This window comes from Chelonia mydas, chromosome 9 (genome assembly GCF_015237465.2).
Source record: "Chelonia mydas isolate rCheMyd1 chromosome 9, rCheMyd1.pri.v2, whole genome shotgun sequence".
Lineage (NCBI taxonomy): Eukaryota > Metazoa > Chordata > Testudines > Cheloniidae > Chelonia > Chelonia mydas.
In genome coordinates this window covers 46,590,006-46,610,643 of record NC_057855.1, presented here as the reverse complement: position 1 = coordinate 46,610,643, position 20,638 = coordinate 46,590,006, and the positions used below count along the sequence as shown (strand labels likewise).

The window sequence follows — 20,638 nt, the reverse complement described above, 5'->3', positions numbered from 1 at the left end:
CCAAACCCTGAGGTAGCCTTTCAGAGTAACAGCCGTGTTAGTCTGTATTTGCAAAAAGAAAAGGAGTACTTGTGGCACCTTAGAGACTAACCAGGTAGCCTGTTAACTCCACCTGCCCCATTCGGATACAGTTAGGTATTTCCTAAGCCTCCCTATGTGGCATTTCTTCTCTTCACTACAGGCGTCAACTGCAGTAAAAACAGTAGACAGTTTAGCTGTCTGTAATTGCAACTCAGCTTACGAACACAATGGGAGACGGCATGTGGGCCCGAATCACTGTGCATGAAGCGTCTGCTTTTGTATGTAGCAATAAGACACTCACAGATGTGCATATCAGAGTAGTTAATAAGTGTCTTATCAGCACAGCAGAGAGCTTGTGTGCACATATGTACGTAAGTATGTCCCTACAAATCTATAAATGTGTTTGCGTTTACATAAATCTATGCACACAATCCTCTGACTGCTCTGTCGAAGGGAGTTCACTCTCAGTGCTCCTCTTGAAGGCACGTTGCTAAAGTGCCTCCACCATGGTTGGATCCATTAGTCCTCACTAACCAGACAAACCAGAAAGCCTTTGAATCATAGCTCTTCTACCCAAAAGCTCCCTATTAAGTTTAAGACAAACAAGGGAGTCTCTACTCTGTGGTGCAAACTCTTAATATTTTTCAAACTGCAACAGAAGCACGAGTCCTGATCGGGCCTGCAGCTGACATTGCTGGGAGTGAAGTCTGTGACAAAAGGGATAAGAGATAAACAGCTGTAAAGGTCAGAGCTCCTGTTTACACAGAGACCAATCAAAAGATGAGGAGCTGAATCAGTCAGTTTTGTGCCCAGTATTTAAAAGCTCTCATGGGGTGGTCTTTAGTTTAGTTCACCCATCAGCTGTCCTCCCAGCATTAGTGTTGTTTGCTGGGTGCGGAGGTTTGGCTAAATTGAACACATAGCAGGCAAATGGGGGAATAATCTATGCCTGTTTTCTCACCATTGTCCAACCTGACGAAAACATGCTTAGTTCCCCCTCACTACAGTCACATGTACATCCCTGGTTAAGATTTAACGGTATTTTCCCAAAGAGCCCATCAACTACAGTGAAAAACGGTAAAGGAAAGGTGGTGTCATGGCTAATGCAACAAACTGACTAGGAGTCAGAAGATCTGGGTTCTATTCCTGGCTCTCTCTGGGATTGCCTGTGGGACTTTGTGCAAGTCACTTAACCTCAGGTGTCCCATCTGTAAAATGGGGCTAAGAATACTTCTCTGTAGCACAGGGGTGTTGTGTGGCCTCAAACATCTATGATCCTCAGATGGAAAGCACCTGCATAAGCTGAAAGTATGATTATTATTTTCTCACTTTTTAAGTCCTCTCTTCTGTAATAGTTTCTTTCCAGGGCTGGAACCACTGTCTTCCCAGATGGAGCCACAGTCCCCACCAAAAGCAGACAGCGCCCCATTATAAGAGAGCATGCAGCTGTGCTCATCCCTGGATAAAGGCATCAGTTTTATTCAGCACTGTCAAATGGGGACTAATTATACAGGGCAGGACACTGGGACCCCTGCAGCAAGTGTACTGAAAAAGACCCCTCTCATTCAGCTGAATAAGGGGCCTTCAACCCTTTGCACTGATAAACCATTATCAGCCCCTCCCCATTCACAAACCCTCTCTGCTGTCCCATAGACCCTCCTCTATTGCAAGCAAAGTGAAGTCTTGGAATCGCAGAGCTGTTGCCATAGCAGCCGCCCCTCTCACCCCAACTCCCACCATTATGGAATTATCCCATTCTCAAGTGTCCTGTTGTGTCTATTAATACCAGACTCCCCCCCTGCACAATACCCCTTTCCACCCCTCCAAAATAATCACAGACCTCCAAAGAGTCAGTGTAAAAGACTAGGGGGTTCAGAGAGACTTTAATAAGCAGGACAAACACTGAAATATTCAAAAATATAACAGCAGCAGCAGCCGTGGTTCCCCCCTTCCAAGGCTTCAGCTGGAATGAAAACTGCCTTTCATTGCAAGTTTGCCATCTCCTCTCCTCTGTTGTGTGAGCTGATAATGCACTATCAGAGCTAGCAGGACTCTATATAGAGGGGCTCTCTCTTCCACCCTCACTAAGTCTGAAACGGTCTGCTCCTTCTGAATCATATGACGCTTCCCCTTGATTCGCTGGCGTCAGAAGGAGCTCCCAGAGATTTACTCTAGAAGGACTTTACCCTCCACCTGCAGGACTGCGCTGTCAAGAGGTAAGAGAACTGGCTTTGGGTAGTAGAATAACGGAGGCACTTTCCTGGTGGCTTTACGCTGTCGTATCTGAGTCAGTGAGGGTGGAGGGAGATGTACAGAGCGGCTAATACACATAGTGTACGAGTTGTTCAACAAATAGAGTCTACAAAGAATTTCATTATAATCACTCTTGTCCCCTAAATTAGAATAGCTTTCCAAATGTCTCCATTTTCAGCCATTAGTACAGACAGGCATACACCGCAAACATCACCGCATTACATTATTAATTTCCCAAGGGCAACAGAGTATTCTCAGATAGAGGGGAGTCAGCTCTGGAGGGAGTTTCATTCAGTGTTAAAAGATTTTCTGGGAAAGATGAAAGACCTTCCTGCTTGACAAAGCATTTCCACCATCATAAGCACTGATCATTTAAAACAAAACAGCTCATTCCCCAGGCAGAACCACCTTTAATCAAAAGAATGAGAGAAGAGCAGAAAACTGAAGTCCACCAGAGACCTCATCATGCACTTCTAGCTGGGAAGCACTTAGATTGTAGCAAAAACCAAGCTAGCTTGATTTCTTATTTAGGATGAGCTAGAAAGTTTTGCTTATTCTTCATCAAGCCTTTTATTAACAAATAGGTAGAGCACCTGTTGAAACAGTAATATGGTTGTATAAACTATTATAACTATCCAAGAGAGTATCAATGTAGTGTGGGTGTGGGAGAGGGGGAGGGCTATAAAATATGGTTATATGCACACATTCTAAATGACTAACTACATCCCTGCTTACAAATCAGCTATGGGAAGCTTGGAATAATGGCTAACCCCAGAATAGAGCTCCATTCAGAAATCTGTAAATCACTAGATACTCACACTACCCCAGCAGCGCAAGTCAAGTGGAATTCTGGGCTTGGGAACCAGACAATTAAAGAATTATTCTGCCTACAGATTCAGAACCTCTTGCATTGTAGAACAAACCCCGGATACTAAATCATTTTAAAAAGGAGATATGATTTCTAATTAGCTTCAAGCAAAAGCATTTGTACATGCTACAGGGACAAGTTTACTAGAGATTACAGAGTTATTCTACTGTGTACCACAATAGAGCAAAAATAAACAAAAAGCCTAATGCAAAATTTTGCACATTTATTTTGAATCAGTTTTAAAATAATAAAATAAAATAATAATAATAATAATTTGCTAAACCTTCTTCATGTGTTATTACCAAAGGCACAGAGTAAAGCCATCACTGGGTTTTCCACAGCTCTAGTGTTATTGTTCTATGAACACTTAAAGCCACACATTTTTGAAAGTAGCATTTCAATTCTCAAAGCCAGCACAGCAATTAATTCTAGTGATACATAAACTTCTCCTGAGCTACTCAGATGCCAAGGACACCTTCATTTTCATGTCAACAATCAACACTTATGGCTACAAAAATTAAAGTATGTTAAAACAGCACAAGTTAAAACTCTTGGAGGATCATTTGAGTTTAGAGCCTAATTGAAAGGGTTTTGTAAAAAGAGCCATTTATTTTCTCCACACCTTCTGACAAATTAAAAAAAGAAAGAAAGAGGCCCTCACAGGTAACATATGTAACAGCAGCTTCCCCCCACAACGATACTGACTTTTGACAGACAAGTACATATGTGAGCTAGATCCATCAACATTTAATCAACTCCTGCAGCCCCAATCCCCAAGATGTTTCTCCTCCCTGTGACAACCCTACTGGACTTCTTGATATTCCTCACTCAACCCCCTGCAGTCCTGTGGTGCAATCCTGTCCCCACTGAAGTCAAAATAAGTTTTGCCATTGACTTCCACAGGGCTGGGATTTCATCAATGGTATCTTTGCTATTCTGTGTCAGATACTGACAGAAAATTGAGATCAAACCCCAAAGATCATAGCTCAATGCACCACAGGAAGTCAGTTCTAACAGAATCTGATCACCACAGAGAATTTTAAGAACATGATAAAATGCATGTCACTCCAAGCCCCTTAATGTTGGGGCTGCAGATGGGGAGCAAACTGTTGCCCGGAGGAAGATTCCACCAAAGAGCTGGCTTACGGCAAATAAAATCCCTGTCTGGACTGTAGGATGACCCGATGCCAGCCTTTTAGACGCACATCCCCCTGCTGTTTCATTTTTAACAGGGTGTTATAACTGAATATAAAACTAATGGCTAACCACAGTCTAATCTAATTCTTGCTATGCAGGATCATGCCTCCTTACACATTGTTTGTGGATGGAATTATTTAAATAAATGGAGTGGCAGAACAAAAAGTGTAACTTCGAAGAGTCACACAATGAGTATTAATGTGGATCTGCCCTGTCTTTCTATCAGCCATTAAATGGGTAGGTTTCCTCCTCCTTTAGTGTAAAATAGAAAAATAAGAAAAATTCCTTCCGATACGGATAACACATCTTTTAGCTTCCAATACCACTTTCATTTAGGGACTAAACTCACAAGGTTTTTTCCAAAGACCCTAGGACCCAGAGTTTCAAAGAGACAAGTAACACCAGCAAAGATGCACACACTCCACAAACACTGTCTTTGCATGTGCACACCTAGGAAGCATGTACACAAAAAGAGGCAAGTCTCATAAGAACGGTCATACTGGGTCAGACCAAAGCTCCATCTAGCCCAGTATCTGGTCTTCCGACAGTGGCCAATGCCAGGTGCCCCAGAGGGAACAAACAGAACAGGTAACCATCAAGTGATCCATCCCTGTAGCCCATTCCCAGCTTCTGGCAAACAGAGGCTAGGACTCCATCCCTGCCCATCCTGGCTAATCGCCATTGATGGACCTGTCCTCCATGAATTTATCTAGTTCTTTTTTGAACTCTGTTATAGTCTTGGCCTTCACAACATCCTCTAGCAAAGAGTTCCACAGGTTGACTGTGTGTTGTGTGAAGAAATACTTCCTTTTGTTTTAAACCTACTGCCTATTAATTTCATTTGGTGACCCCTAGTTCTTGTGTTATGAGAAGGAGTAAATAATGCTTCCTTATTTATTTTCTCTACACCAGTCATGATTTTATAGACCTCAATCATATCCCCCCGCAGTTGTCTCCTTTCCAAGCTGAAAAGTCCCAGTCTTATTAATCTCTCCTCATACGAAAGCTGTTGCATACCCCTGATAATTTTTGTTGCCCTTTTCTGAACCTTTTCCAATTCCAATACATCTTTTTTAAGATGAGGCGACCACATCTGCACGCAGTATTCAAGATGTGGGTGTACCATGGATTTATATAGAGGCAATATAATATTTTCTATTATTTCTATTATTTCTTATTATCTATCCCTTTCTTAATGATGCCCAACATTCTGTTCCCTTTTTTGACTGCCGCTGCACATTGAGTGGATGTTTTCAGAGAACTATCCACAATGACTCCAAGATCCCTTTCTTGAGTGGTAACAGCTAAGACCTCCTGAGGTCTCTTCCAACCCTGGTATTCTATGATTCTATGAAATTTAGATCCCATCATTTTATATGTATAGTTGGGATTATATTTTCCAATGTGCATTACTTTGCATTTATAAAAAGTCTCCATTTTGCACATGTAAATGTGCATGCCCACTGTTACAGAATGTGCTGTGCTTTGAAAAACATGGCCCATGGAACAGTGTTCCGCTCAAGCACTGATGCAGGCTGCCCTCATACTCTCATTTTTATTCTTTCAGTAATAAACAGGAACAAGCACACAGCTGGTTGGCACACAAAGGATACTGCATTCCTAAATCTCCAAGCTTCACAGCTCAGCTACACAGCATTTCAACACAGAGAAAGAGGGACCCACTGTGGCCAGATAGGTGAATTTCTATTTCTTAATTCTATCCATTCTCACTTCTGTTGATCTTCATCCTTCTTATCTGTCAACCAGCTTGGCAGTGGAAGGTTTCAGAGTGGAAGTCGTGTTAGTCTGTATCAGCAAAAAGAACGAGGAGTACTTGTGGCACCTTAGAGACTAACAAATGTATTTGAGCATAAGCTTTCATGGGCTAAAGCCCACTTCATCAGATGCATGTAGTGGAAAATACAGTAGGAACACACACACACAGAGAACATGAAAAAATGGGGGTTGCCATACCAACTCTAATGAGATGAATCGATTAAGGTGGGCTATTATCAGCAGGAGAAAAAAAACTTTTGTAGTGATAATCAGGATGGCCCATTTCAAACAGTTGACAAGAAGGTGTGAGTAACAGTAGAGGGAAAATTACCATGGGGAAATAGTTTTTAGTTTGTGTAATGACTCATCCACTCCCAGTCTTTATTCAAGCCTAATTTAATGGCGTCCAGTTTGCAAATTAATTCCAGTTCTGCAGTTTCTCATTGGAGTCTGTTTTTGAATTTTATTTGTTGAATAATTGCGACTTTTAGGTCTGTAATTGAGTGTCCAGGGAGGTTGAAGTGTTCTCCGAATGGTTTTTGAATGTTATAATTCTTGATGTCTGATTTGTGTCCATTTATTCTTTTGCGTAGAGACTGTCTGGTCTGGCCAATGTACATGGCAGAAGGGCATTGCTGGCACATGATGGCATATATCACATTGGTAGATGTGCAGGTGAATGAGCCCCTGATAGTGTGGCTGATGTGATTAGGTCTGATGATGGTGTCCCTTGAATAGACATGTGGACAGAGTTGGCAACGGGCTTTGTTGCAAGGATAGGTTCCTGGGTTAGTGTTTTTGTTGTGTGGTTGCTGGTGAGTATTTGCTTCAGGTTGGAGGGCTGTTGATTAGTCTCAGAGTTGGTATGGCAACCCCCATTTTTTCATGTTCTCTGTGTAGGTGTGTATATATCTCTTCCTACTGTATTTTCCACTGCATGCATCTGATGAAGCGGGCTTTAACCCACAAAAGCTTATGCTCAAATAAACTTGTTAGTCTCTAAGGTGCCACAAGTACTCCTCGTTCTCTTGGAAGTGGAAGAAGTCTGGTTCAGAGTACACCCACTTCTAGCCACCTATCTGAAAGACAGGTGTTTTCTTGGGATTCTGTTTCCAGTGTCTGTGTTACTGGGTTATTCCTCACCAGAAATTTCATCTCTTAAATGCTTCTGAGCAATAATCATAGTTCTGAGGGAAGATAGGGCATTACCCTCTGCTGCAGTCACTCGACTACTGCTGTATAATTTCAGGATGCAGCAAGGTTTTTGCCAGAGGCATCTTTGATAACATCAGCAGCCATCTGAATGGTTTGTTAACTAGGGAAAGGGGGAACTGGCTGATCAGAAAGGAGGAAGCATCTATTTTCATATCTTCATTAACAGCAATGATGTGAAAGTCAAGAGTGGCTGCTTCGCACAGATAGGGGTTGGCTGGACAAAAGCCAGACTTCTACACCAAAAAGACATTCTCCTTTACTTGTGCGATCATTACTTAAGGAAAACACTCTTCTTTTCCAGATACTTTTCAGACCCAGTTCCACTTCACACTGCCTCTCTAGTCTCCAATACATCCAAGATCACTCCTGCTCCCCTTGTGGGCTTCCTTCCCTGATTAGTATTTCCTCCATCTATCCCAGCACCCTCTCCCTCCTACTTCTTCAGCTTCCTTTACTGCTTCCCCTTATACAAATATACTATAGCATCCTGTACTACTCATAGGTGCCGACTTCTGCTCGCACCGGTGAGTGCTCAATGCCCCTCTGCCCCCAGCCCTGTTCTGACTCCACCCCTGCCCTGCCCCCATTCCAACCCCTTCCCCAAAGTCCCCGCCCCAACTCTGCCTCCTCCCTGCCCCTATTCTGACTCCTTCCCCAAATCCCGGCCTCAGCCCCGCTTCTTCCCCGCCTCTTCCCCTGAGCGCGCCACGTTCCCGCTCCTCCCACCTCCGTCCTGCAGCTTGCTACGCCACCAAACAGCTGGAGACAGGAGGTAGGCAGAGGAGCGGGGACGCGGTGCGTTCACGCGAGGAGGCAGAGCGGAGGTGAGGTGGAGTGAGGGTGGGGAGGAGAGTTTGGCTGCTGGTGGATGCAGAGCACCCACCAATTTTTCCCTGGGGTGCTCCAGCCCCGGAGTACCCATGGAGTCGGCTCCTATGGTACTACTGGTCAAATACCACAACACTATCAATGCAATGGCATTAAACACTCCCAGAATCTGGACAGTTATGACAGAATACTAGAGCCTTTTATTTTTAAATAAAAGGAGGAAAACCAGATACTTGATCCCCATTTTAAGCAAACAAGTAGGAATAATCAAGTTTTGCATAAGTCCTCAACTAGCTAAGTACAAGAGTTTAATGTGGTTTTGGTAAAAATGTGGCAGGTGCGAATAGGATCCCCTATCAAAGAAAAACCTACAGGGGTTGATGCCATGATCCCTGGGATTGGTGGGGAGGAAGAAAAGTCCCAAAAGTTTTCTCTCAGTTTGCAACAGATCATTTGATTGCGCACGTGGGTTAGCATGCAGGTGGTTTGAAGAGAGATTTTTGGGATCTTCCAGACTCCAAGGCTGTCTACACAGAGCCCCTGTACCTCCATGATGCCCCTTAGTCTCAAGTGAATCTCCCCCATAACCCAGTTAATACAGCAGCAGGTGAGTCATGCTGACATTCACTTTGTCCCTTTGCTGGCTGCTGCCCTGTATGTCCCAAATTACATTAGCCTACATTTTCAAGAGTAACTAGTGATCTTTGAGGTGTCAACTTGGGCTCACAAGGAGTTTCCATGTAGGGGATCAGGGCATCAACCCCTGCAGGTTTTCCTTTGGTAGGGGAACCCTTCCACTGCCTTCGCTGTGTCCCAGTGAAGCACACTCAGTGGGCCCCATGGACAAGAGGATGGTGCTGCAGACACATCTGACGACCCAACCCTCCCCACATCCCTCTGACAGTGGGAGATGTACAACAGACTCAACTCCATGCACAGATGTAGTTGAGGGAGGGATCCAGCTCACAGGTTTTGTCATATTTTCATTTTATAGACTGGGGAGCAGGTGAGGGGAATAATACAAAAGACTCAAAGCCAGAGTAAGAGTTACAGATTTGAATTCAAGATCTGTTGAATATCATAGAAAAGCTCTGGCTAAATGTCCACGAAAGTCTGGTCATTTTGCACTGCTGCTGTGTGCAACAGTGAGAGTGACAAGAATAAGGTCAATTTCACTATGGTGCTGGTTAAGAAAGCTACAGGGTCAGTTGCAGCAGATATAGTTACTGGAGCTTTCAAGGAAGAGGAACATGCAGCGACTGAAAAAGGAGCAGAGTAGCAGAGAAATTCCCCTGGTAATAGCCAGGCAGCTGGGGAAGTCCAGTGCTTCTTCCTAAAGCAAGTCAATAGTGTTTCACTGTCTGAATCACTTGAGGCAGAAGCCACTGCACCGTTTGGAAAAACTTTCTTCTGAATCCCAGCTCAGTAACAAAACCAACTCTGAATTTTCTGGTTAAAAAAATAACTAAAATAAATAAATAAAATAATTTCTGGCACCTGTTCCCAGACCTAGAGACATTTCTACCAGAGATGGATATATGAACTCTCCTCTCCCCATTCTCTCCAGCAATAAGCCAGATACTCTCAGAGGGTTTTTTTTAAAAACAGAGGATACCTGTGTCTCCAGTGAAGTTTCTGTATAAGGAGCTGTGACTGTGGTCCCAGGGCAGCCATTCTGAGATTGCTCAATTAGGGTAAATTGCAAAGAAGGGCAGACAATCTCCAAAACTGGTAGTCACTCCAATACTTTGATCCACCAAGCCAACAACAAAACAGCTTCTATAATACCTTACTGGTTACCCAGAAGCCAAAAACACAGTTCCCTTAAAGCAACCCAGCCTTGGGCTCTCTCTCAGACAGCCAAGTCAAATATGATGAGGATTACTGATAATCTTGTTCATCACATAAAAAGTTCTACAAGTCCCAAAGGATCGGACACATTACCTCCAAGGTCAATGAATATTTCAGATCTTACCCAAATACACGCTTACAGCCAATTATTATTAAGTAAACTAAGATTTATTAAAAAAAAGAAAAGAGAGAGTATTGGTTAAAAGATCATTATACATACAGGTATGAATAGAGTTCTTAGGTCAGTTTTATAGTACAGATGGTGAGCTTAGAGTTGCAAAGCATCCTTTCCAGAATCACTTCATTAGGTTATAGTCCAATGTCCACATCCAATAACAGGGCTATCCAGAACGGCACTGGAGACCACAGTCTTGCGACTCAAACTTCCCAACAAAGCTTAAGCAGATCTGAGGTCCCAAGAGTTTTTATAGAGATTTTTGCAACCTCTTGACAGCACACAGTCCTTGGGTGAACAATAGGCTTTTGAAGTAACTTTCTATTTCCTAAGCAAATAAAATCATCCTACTGTATTTTCCACTGCATGGATCTGATGAAGTGGGCTGTAGCCCACGAAAGCTTATGCTCAAATAAATTTGTTAGTTTCTAAGGTGCCACAAGTACTCCTGTTCTTTTTACGGATACAGACTAACACGGCTGCTACTCTGAAACCTAAGCATTACCAGTAATTAATTATTAATCTATTAAGCAGTTCATAGACAATTTACTACAAACTTCAAAGACAAGTATAGGTTTCAGAGTAGCAGTCGTGTTAGTCTGTATCCACAAAAAGAAAAGGAGTACTTGTGGCACCTTAGAGAGACTAACAAATTTATTTGAGCATAAGCTTTCATGAGCTACAGCTCACTTCATCGGATGCATGCAGCAGAAAATACAGTGGGGAGATTTTATATACACAGAGAACACGAAACAATGGGTGTTACCATACACACTGTAAAGAGAGTGATCAGGTAAGGTGAGCTATTACCGGGGGGGCGGGGGGAAGAGGGAAGGAAAAAAACCCAAAAAACAAAAACCTTTTGTAGTGATAATCAAGGTGGGCCATTTCCAGCAGTTGACAAGAACGTGTGAGGAACAATAGTTGGGGGGGAATAAACATGGCAAAATAGTTTTACTTTGTGTAATGACACATCCACTCCCAATCTTTATTCAAGCCTAAGTTAATTGTGTCCAGTTTGCAAATTAATTCCAATCAGCAGTCTCTCGTTGGAGTCTGTTTTTGAAGTTTTTTTGTTGAAGAATTGCCACTTTTAGGTCTGTAATCGAGTGACCAAAGGGACTGAAGTGTTCTCCGACAGGTTTATGAATGTTACAATTCTTGACGTCTGATTTGTGTCCATTTATTCTTGTGTGTATAGACTGTCCGGTTTGGCCAATGTACATGGCAGAGGGGCATTGCTGGCGCATGATGGCATGTATCACATTGGTAGATGTGCAGGTGAACGAGCCTCTGATAGCGTGGCTGATGTGATTAGGCCCTATGATGGTGTCCCCTGAATAGATATGTGGACAGAGTTGGAAATGGGCTTTGTTGCCAACTGAGGTATAGACAGTGAAATTACTACACCCAAGTTTCATTTAAATGTTAATATTCCCTTTTGATCTCTGAATCAAAAGACAGGATTCATCTGTTTACATGGTTAACATCTAACAAGGTATAAGTAAACACATACAACTAGTATACTACCTCTAATTCTCTAACAATACAGATTTGCATTTCAAAGCTCTAGTCTATTTAACATAGCTATGTTAGCTATCGCTAAGGAACAGCCCTAATTACCATTTATATACTTCTCTAATATGTCTTTAAAGGTTCAATTTGGATAATTTAGTCTGCAAGATGCTTAACCCTTTCTGGCCCTGTGTCACAGGAGCTCTTTAAAACCTAGGACACATATTACCAATATTTTGGCACCAGGCCAAAAATCAATCACTCTTGAGTGTATAGTGCCTATTTCCACTTTCCTGTTAACCTGGGATGTGGGTATTTATCACTTACTAAGTCTCAGAACATCTTGGAGATAAATTTACAGCCAACTGATTGCATTACAATAATTTTCTTCAACAGACAGGAAAGGTCTGGAAAACTCAATTGAGAGGGAGGGGTTTATAATTTTAAAGTAGGTCAGACTCTGAGTTTATAAAAATTGGGCAGTGTCCTTTTAAGTACTTCTCTCGGCAAGCAAGAGACATGTTGACTGATTTCTAGACTGCCTCACCATTACCAAGGTTCTTTGTAAGATCGGTTTTCTTAATTTTTTCAGGTCCCTGGTTGGTGCCCCAGAGCTGTAGTGAGGAATGAATGGTCCAGCAGATCCCTCAAGCCTACTCCTCAACTCCTCCCTGGAAACTTCAGAACAATGTGGCAAAGAGACCCATACAGAGAACATCCTTTTTGCCACATTTTATCTCTTGGATTTCATCCTGGCTTTTGTTGGCAACACCCTGGCTCTTTGGCTCTTCATCCGGGACCAAAAGTCAGGCACTCCAGCCAATATTTTCCTGATGCATCTTGCTGTGGCCGACCTGTTTTTTGTGCTGGTTCTACCCACCCGGCTGGTATATCACTTTTCTGGCAATCACTGGCCATTTGGCGAGATCCCATGCAGACTCATTGGCTTCCTTTTCTATCTCAACATGTATGCCAGTATCTACTTCCTTATGTGCATCAGCGTTGACCGCTTCCTAGCCATCGTGCACCCTGTGAAGTCCATCAAACTCCGCAGGTCACTCTACGCCCACTTGGCATGTGCCTTTCTTTGGGTTATAGTTGCTGTCGCAATGGCACCCCTGTTGGTCAGCGTGCAGACAGCCGAGATGAACAACACGACTGTCTGCCTACAGCTCTACAGAGAGAAGGCATCACGCCATGCTCTCGTGTCGTTGGCAGTGGCATTCACCTTTCCATTTGTTACTACAGTGACCTGCTACTTATTGATTATCCGTAGCCTGAGGAGTGGCAACAGAATTGAGAAGCACCTGAAGGAAAAAGCCATCAAGATGATCATCGTTGTCCTAATGATCTTTCTGGTCTGCTTTGTACCCTATCACATCAATCGCTACATTTACATTCTCCATTATGACGGCACCAAGACTTCCTGTGAAACCCAGCGAGTCCTGGCACTCAGTAACCGCATCACTTCCTGCCTCACCAGCCTGAATGGTGCCCTTGACCCAGTGATGTATTTCTTTGTGGCTGAGAAGTTCCGTGAGGCCTTGTGCAGCTTGTTTTGTGGCAAAAGAGTTGCAATGATGCCTCCAAGTTATGAGGGGAAGACAAATGAGAGCTCACTAAGTGCTAAATCTGAACTGTGAGCAAGTGATCATATTTGCTGTCAATTCTGGGCACAACACAGCCAAAAGACTCTCTAGAGAGTAAAGGCAAGTGACCCCAAAGACAAAGATGTTATTCCCAGAGTCAGTATCATTCTTGCAATATCAAGGAGGAGAGTTCAGTTATTCTATGCAGCTACAACCAGCAAGGGCTCATCTCTGCCAGCAGACAGATTCTAATCTCAGTAAATCACAAGACATCTGAACATGAATGCAACAGCAGCAGCATCTGTTGCCCAATCCTGAAGCTGGGACCTGAATATTTAGGGATGGAGGAAGGAAACAAGAATTTAATTAAATCATGATTTCTTCTTCTAAGAGTTTTATACTCAAGGCTCGTTCAAGCAAATGTTGGCCACCCTGAGAAACAGAACAACTGGAATTCAAGGACTAAGATTCAAGGGGTGATTGCTCCCTGCCCAAAACACACACCGTCCCCCGAAATCCTATGTTGTGCCAGCCAGAGAGATTCAGTCCTGGGGTATCAGAGGAGAATAGTAGTGTCTCTAGATCTATTGTGAATGTTCGTAGAGAGTTGGGGAGATACAGTATGAGTGCTGAAGAGGGAGAAGGGGAAACCTGTCGCTGGAATAAATGGGAGACATCCTGATTCTCCAGGGATGTCAAGTTATTGTTGCCACAGACCTCTTGTCTATGCCCAGGATGTGGGCATGAGCAGTAAACATAATGCTAATATTTCAACCTGTCCTTGGGTTTGTGGGCCAAGGCCCCAGCAGCTGTCTTCAGTTACAGGCAGCATTTTCTGAACTAGCCTTGGGGTGTAGTCCTGTTTGAATGATCAGTCACCTTAATAATCTCAGGCTAAAATAAAAGGGAATGGAAAGAAGTTTCATGAAAATCAGTAAAGGGAATATCTTCCATTGGTTTATAAATGGTGAACCCTAAAACTCTGAATCCCCGTAAAAATATTAGCCAAGAAGATGAAAAGTAGATGTGCTAAAAGTGTGAAACCCAGCCTGCTTGGGAAAAGCTCTTTAGAGTGTTTTATAATTATTTACATTCTGTCTCATGTGTTTTATTTGGTCTGAAAAACATTTCATTTGCTACATAGGATCACTAACCTAGTTTAGCTTAACTACCCTCACTGATAAATGCTACACCCAATGGAACACATCTGGGTAACAAGACAAGAAGGGGAGGTAGGAGAAATCCCATGGTATAAAAGGAGAAGAGCAGAAGATTCCATTATGTCCACTAGGAACCTTGCAAAGCCAATCATATTTGCCTCTGAAGTGCTTAGATACGGCAGTGATGAGCACTATAGAAAGCCATATGATAGATCAATCTTATTTACATATTCTACCCATGTCACTGGGAAGGAGCTCTCTACGTCTCCAAGAGTTTAGATCCTAAATTATGAAATCAACAGCTTTTTATCTTGGTTAAGTTTCTGGAATCCTGACTGCTTTCCCAGCCGGTACCCAGCACTGCTCAAAGGCACTGGCCAATCAGAGACAAAAGCCAAGAAGCCAAAAGGAAAATCCATTAACCGTAATTTTGGAAGCCTAGGGACTGGTGTTATATGGAGGATTACTTGAAAGGGAACTAATTATGGGAGGTTCCCTGGTGGACAGGGTGAAGCAAATAATCCTCTTTCCTTTTTCCATGTTGATCATGTCAGCGGGTAGGAACATCAACTTAATGACTCTCCCAACCCCTGCTGGACAGAGGTATAACAGTCTGAAGTTAATCCACTGTGCTTCAGAATTCAAAACTATCTGCCAAACTGTCTGTCTCTCTTCTTACTGGGATGTGCTTTTGTACAAGTTTCCTGTCCTGCTTGTATTAGTTTTGCCGTTCATTTTTTTAAAACAAAAAACTTTTTGGACTTGTTTATACCTGTTATACATATATAAAATAAATAGTTTCAAAGGACCAGTGAAGAGATGGTCTTTATATTAACAGAGGCTCCCCCTCAGTCTCTCATTATGCCCAGGGTTCTCACTCAATCAGCGAATAGCCTGCGCAGAGACATCCCCCTTCATCTCTCACATGCAGGCCAGCATCACGACTGGAATCATTTCCCTCTCCAGTCAGACTCCTGCCCATTCGCCCAACACTATCCACAGTCTATTGGCATTCTGCCTTCAGGCCCCTCCTCTACCCATATTTTGTTGGATAGTCAGTGTCCTGTCTATTGCCCTTTCTCTACTCATCTCTCACTTTCCAACCACTCATTCCTACTCCGGCCACTTTGTTTTGTTTTACTGTGCTAAAGCTCCTGCTCCCACAATATACCGGGCAATATACCGGGCAAAGCCCCTGTGGCTCTGCTCTCTCTTACCTGCCAGCATTTTTTACGAAGCCTAGGTCGGCAAGTGCCACATCACAGAGCTCACAACGGAAGCATTCTGGGTGCCAATTATTATTCATTGCCTTGATCACACGTCCAATGATGAACTCACCTTGGAAAGAAAAACACAACTCTTAGCTGCAAACAGAACCAAATTTCAGCAAAAATCTCTCCCGCACATCCACCACCGTTCCTTTTCAATGCCACAAGGCTCAGTATATTCTGACTTGCTGAAAATACCACTTCCTCTCAAAAGAGTACCAGAAGCACACCTTCATTCCTAACCACTAACAGAGTAATTCTCTGTTCCTGTCCAGAGAGCCTGATGCTTAGGATGACCCCAGGGTTAAAATTTTCATCCCCAGTGATCCTTTGCCCCATGAGTTCTACTCAGGGAAGAGAAGAGACTAAATAGTTTTGCACATGGAGATCTTACCGCATTGCCCACAGCAGGGTGCAAACAGCATCTGGAAATCATGCTCACAATACTTTCGACCCTCAAACTGTTAACAAAACAAAGGAGAGAAAATCCTTAGTGAATCACAAAACTGTTCACTGTAAAAATTCAGACTCTATTATTAGAGTTTGCAGTGGCAAACTTGTAAAGGTTGAGCAAGTGTTTCCATTTCCAACCCATTCTTCAGTTGCTTGTCATTGCCTTGAAAAAAATCTTTCACTTTCCATACTTTTTCTCAATCCTATGGAGAATTTTCTTGGACAATGGAGCCAAATTAATGTGGGCAAAGATACAGGGGAAAACCAAAACCCACACAAAACTCCACTGTTCCTGTAATTAGCTTTTCTTGTCATTTTCTTCTGGGTTTTCATACCTCAAAAGAGCTCAAATTTTACATGATTGTTTTCCACACAGAAAATGAAAAAGAGCTTAGCATTTTAAAAATTAGATAGTTTTCAAATTACGTTTGTACATGTGCTGTAAAAAATTTTACAGACAAGTTCACTAATTTTGGTTACCCAATTTGAGAAGCTTTGTGCCAAATTTTCCGAAGACCCAAGAACCCACTCATGCCCTATTTCCATATGCAGTGCTGAGCACTTTTTTTTTCTTTTCTCCCCTTCTCCCATCCCCCACTTTTCTTTAAAGAAAGAAAGAAACCGTGAAATTAAATACAGAAAATTAAATTAGTGCAGTATTAGGGGTGAGAAACTGAACACACAAAAATCAGGAATTCAGAAGCGAAGATTCTGACAGAAACATTAAGCCCCAGCTTTTATTCTACCATTTAGGTATTTAAGTACCTGTCCTAATTTGTGCTTGCAAGTTAGGTACTTATCCAGCTCTATGCTAGTATTTATGCCTACAACTTTATATGAACAAAACACAGGGACAACTTTAATGTGTGTGAAACTGAGATCCATCTGAAAACTGGGCCCTAAAAGGATGCTTTCAGGTCAAATGTGGCCAAAAATTTAGACTTTATACAACGTGCTTTTTAAATAGACAGGATGTGAATGCAATGTGGTCAAGTTAACATGGATATAGGAATCTTGTGTTATGAATTTCCCAACTTCTGCATGTATGGTTTTTAATTTAGTTTTATTTTCGAAATATGTATTTTTCTGTTCCACTGCATCCTAATTTTGCTTAATTTATGTTTAACCGGGATGAGGGGAAAATGACTTTCTAACACAACTCTGGATTTGTCAGTCAAGTCAATGATGATAAAGCTTAGGATCAAAAGAAATGAAAAACAACAAGATTAGGGAACTGAAATTCACATCCCCACAAAGTCTCCCCATTACTGGTCAACTGGCCAGACAGATATCCCAAGGAGGAAGACAGCAGTACATTTAAATTTAAGGCTAGTTTAGAGTATGATCATTTCAAGGTTAAGAGACACAGAAGCCTACGGGGAGGGAAAAGGCTGAGGGGACTGCTGACAGCACAGGGCCCATCTAAGCTAATATGGAGACCCGTGAAGCAATCTGACTGAGCCCCTCACTGGAAAGATAAGATTCTGCGGACAATTTCCCGCATCATCTGCCCCACCAACTTGGAGGAAAGAGTCAGGGGAAGAATGTGGAAGAGGAATGAGTAACAAGTGTCTGTGAAGAACTGAAGGAATAATTGACAGTGATTTCCTGACAACATGAGGATGTGGGAACCTGAAATGTATCTTAGCCGTCACATGGCAATGGTAAAGATCACAGCGTCACTTTTCTCTCAACCTGAACAAGCAGCTATATTAAAATAAGGAAAATGGTAATATCCTACAGCTACAATGCTTCTTCCTATCTCAGACCCTCCTGCCTGGCTTCCTGCTATAGTTTTAAAGAAAAAGTTCCTGTATGCTCACATCAGCCAGGGTCACGAAATAGAAGAAGACTGAAGGGGAATGTTGAAAAAGAGAAGATTGAACAAATTGGGTTTGTTTAGTCTGGAGAAGAGAAGACTGAGGGGGGACATAACAGTTTTCAAGTACATAAAAGTTTGTTGCAAGGAGGAGGGAGAAAAACTGTTCTTCTTAACCTCTGAGGATAGGTCAAGAAGCAATGGGCTTCAATTGCAGCAAGGGCGGTTTAGGTTGGACATTAGGAAAAACTTCCTGTCACAGTGGTTAAGCACTGGAATAAATTGCCTAGGGAGGTTGTGGAATCTCCATCATTGGGGATTTTTAAGAGCTGGTTGGACAAACACCTGTCAGGGATGGTCTAGATAATACTTAGTCCTGCCTTGAGTGCAGGGGACTGGACTAGATGACCTCTCGAGGTCCCTTCCAGTTCTATGATCTCATATCTGCAGGGAATTACAGTTATCTCCACTGATCTCCCAGTCAGCACACAACATCTCACACTCTCATGTCATGTGGCACTGGACCATGAGCATTTCACCTTGACCTGACAAGGTAGCCCCTCAGTCCCCTCACACCGGTGACAGAGGCCCCTGCTGCTTCAGATTTAGCAGTAAATGTCTGACTCAGCCCTCTGAGAGGGCTAGTTACACTGGGAAGGAAAAGGCAGACAGAAACACTGATAGCAGGCAAAGAACCACACTTGAAGCTTTATCCTGTCAGATGTTGAGTGCTCTCAGTTTTCACAGAGTTCACTGAGAGCCACAGATACTCAGCATCTCCCAGGATCAGGTTTTTAAAAGGGGAAGTCAAGAAACTTCCTATAGCTTCACATAGGCAGTAATCTCACCTCATAGAAGAGTCCATCTGGGAACTGTCGGAAACACTGAGCACAGACAAAGCAGTTCTCATGATAGAGCTCCCCATTGCTATTCACAATCCTCTCCGAGGGATCAAAGCGAGCCTGGCAGCGCTCACACACTGCATTTGCGAGGGCATCAGACATATTACTGAGAAGGAAATAAAGGTCAGTGTCAGAACATGGGCAATGTCACAGCTATCAAATGAATATGCATAAATCACACAAGTAACATTAGTGTCACCATCAGGGAGTTTCTTCTTGTTTTTCATCCCTTTTTGCACGAATAAGTACGACGAAAATAATGCAGCATGCAGGGGAATGGAATCAGCAAGTTATTCAGAATCAACATCCGATATTTGTTTACATCCGACACAGGTGGAGGTGACAGCCACACAGTAATTTGCAGAACTATATGATGGATTCATTTATCTTACACCTTTGACCACCTTGCCTGCCCTTTGTTCACAAATTCCCCTCTTACCTACTTATTCCAGACATACTCCATTAAAACACAAAATAAATTAAAACCCCTGCAGAGAAATGTTTTCTCCTCTTCTCCTCATATGCATAACTGCCCCACCCCCTTTCAACAAACATCACACTTGCCTGAGACCTAGGATGGGAAAGCATGAGGCCAGGCGTTCTATGTATTAAAATGTCATAGCTTTAAAGTCCTATCTCTCATGTCCCTGCAGGGTTAGGAATGGCAACTTCAAAAAATGGGGAAGATTCCCAGTTTCCAAATGGGATCAGTTTTCTTTTAAAATCCCGAGTATCCACAGAGTATCTGAATTTAGAATGGTAACATTTTTAGGTATGGTAAAGCTATTTTATATTTTTTTAGATGTTTTTGTTGTTCCCTCTGAGCTCTGCATGATTGGAGTGATGGTAGCATTACAGGTTGATGCATATGAAAACCAAACCCAATTAATATTTTTAAGACATTCAAATATTTATAAAATAGCCTTCCTGTAGCATATGTTGTATATACAGAATACTTGAGGGGGTGGTATAAAAGGTTTAATCAACACTTGCATATGGCCTGCATACATTTCTTCTTCCTTTTCTTTCACTTTGTTTGTAAAGCTAGTTCGTCTTTTATTTTATGCATAGCATGAAGTAAAGACCACAGTGGTGGCTGTTCTATCTTTCCCTAAAGCAAGGGGTCAATCTCTGTGCTGCAGTAGACAGCTAGATTTCTTTTGTTAACATTATTCTGGGTCATCCTGTTTTCTGCAAATATTTATTGAAAACAAGAAATCAATAAGTGTACTCTAGTAGTGGCAGCTTCTCTTTCCTCTGACCAGTCAGAGGTGCCAGCAGAAAAACCAGACATGGAAGACAGAAGCCTGATTCTCCAATGCCTTGCATCTTGTATAGTCATTTACAGTCCTGCAAAGTGAATATAAAATGGTTGTAAAATGTATCAAACTAGAATTCCCCACTCTCATTGGTGGAAACACTTTACATCCATTTTGCACAGGTATAAGCCAAAGGAGAACCAGGCCCAATGATTAGATTAGAATCAATAGTACTAATTTACAGACATTAAAATGGATTTTCTTTCCTCCCTGCAGTACAAATGGGCCTTTACACTTAGAATCTCACCAAAATTATGAATAGACAGGAAATCCTGTAACCTTGTGGCCCACAACTCATGGTTTACAGAAACGCCAGACATTTGCCTGAGCTCTGCTGGGGCTGCACAGGAACAGTCAATGTCAGTGTTCGTAGCAAAACCCAGAGGCCATCCTTGGGATCTGATCAATTCTGTTTCCAATCACAGCTTT

The 20,638-nt window shown here is 42.5% G+C and overlaps 2 protein-coding genes across 6 annotated transcripts in view; one reads left to right on the top strand and one right to left on the bottom strand.

The window, feature by feature from the left end:
- The window catches only part of LIMS2 (LIM zinc finger domain containing 2), a 56,905-nt gene that overhangs the window by 11,714 nt on the left and 24,553 nt on the right, over nucleotides 1-20,638 (bottom strand). For all 3 annotated transcript variants that reach the window (XM_027819605.3, XM_043522202.1, XM_027819660.3), the window contains exons 2-4: nucleotides 18,837-18,996; nucleotides 16,111-16,177; nucleotides 15,666-15,786 (exon numbers count right to left, since the gene is read on the bottom strand). In XM_027819605.3, the coding sequence (XP_027675406.1) occupies nucleotides 15,666-15,786; nucleotides 16,111-16,177; nucleotides 18,837-18,996 (348 nt within the window). The remainder of the gene's footprint in view (nucleotides 1-15,665; nucleotides 15,787-16,110; nucleotides 16,178-18,836; nucleotides 18,997-20,638) is intronic.
- GPR17 (G protein-coupled receptor 17) lies at nucleotides 1,916-19,882 on the top strand. Of its 3 annotated transcripts, XM_037908945.2 has the most exons (3): nucleotides 1,916-2,237; nucleotides 5,907-6,035; nucleotides 12,292-19,882. In XM_037908945.2, the coding sequence occupies exon 3, from the start codon at nucleotides 12,326-12,328 to the stop codon at nucleotides 13,340-13,342; it is 1,017 nt and encodes a 338-aa protein (XP_037764873.1). In that variant the 5' UTR covers nucleotides 1,916-2,237; nucleotides 5,907-6,035; nucleotides 12,292-12,325; the 3' UTR covers nucleotides 13,343-19,882. The 3 variants fall into 3 exon arrangements, with proteins under 3 accessions (XP_037764873.1, XP_037764874.1, XP_043378138.1); XM_037908946.2 differs by lacking the exon at nucleotides 5,907-6,035 and having other exon boundaries at nucleotides 1,917-2,237; XM_043522203.1 differs by lacking the exon at nucleotides 5,907-6,035 and having other exon boundaries at nucleotides 1,917-2,237; nucleotides 12,303-15,253.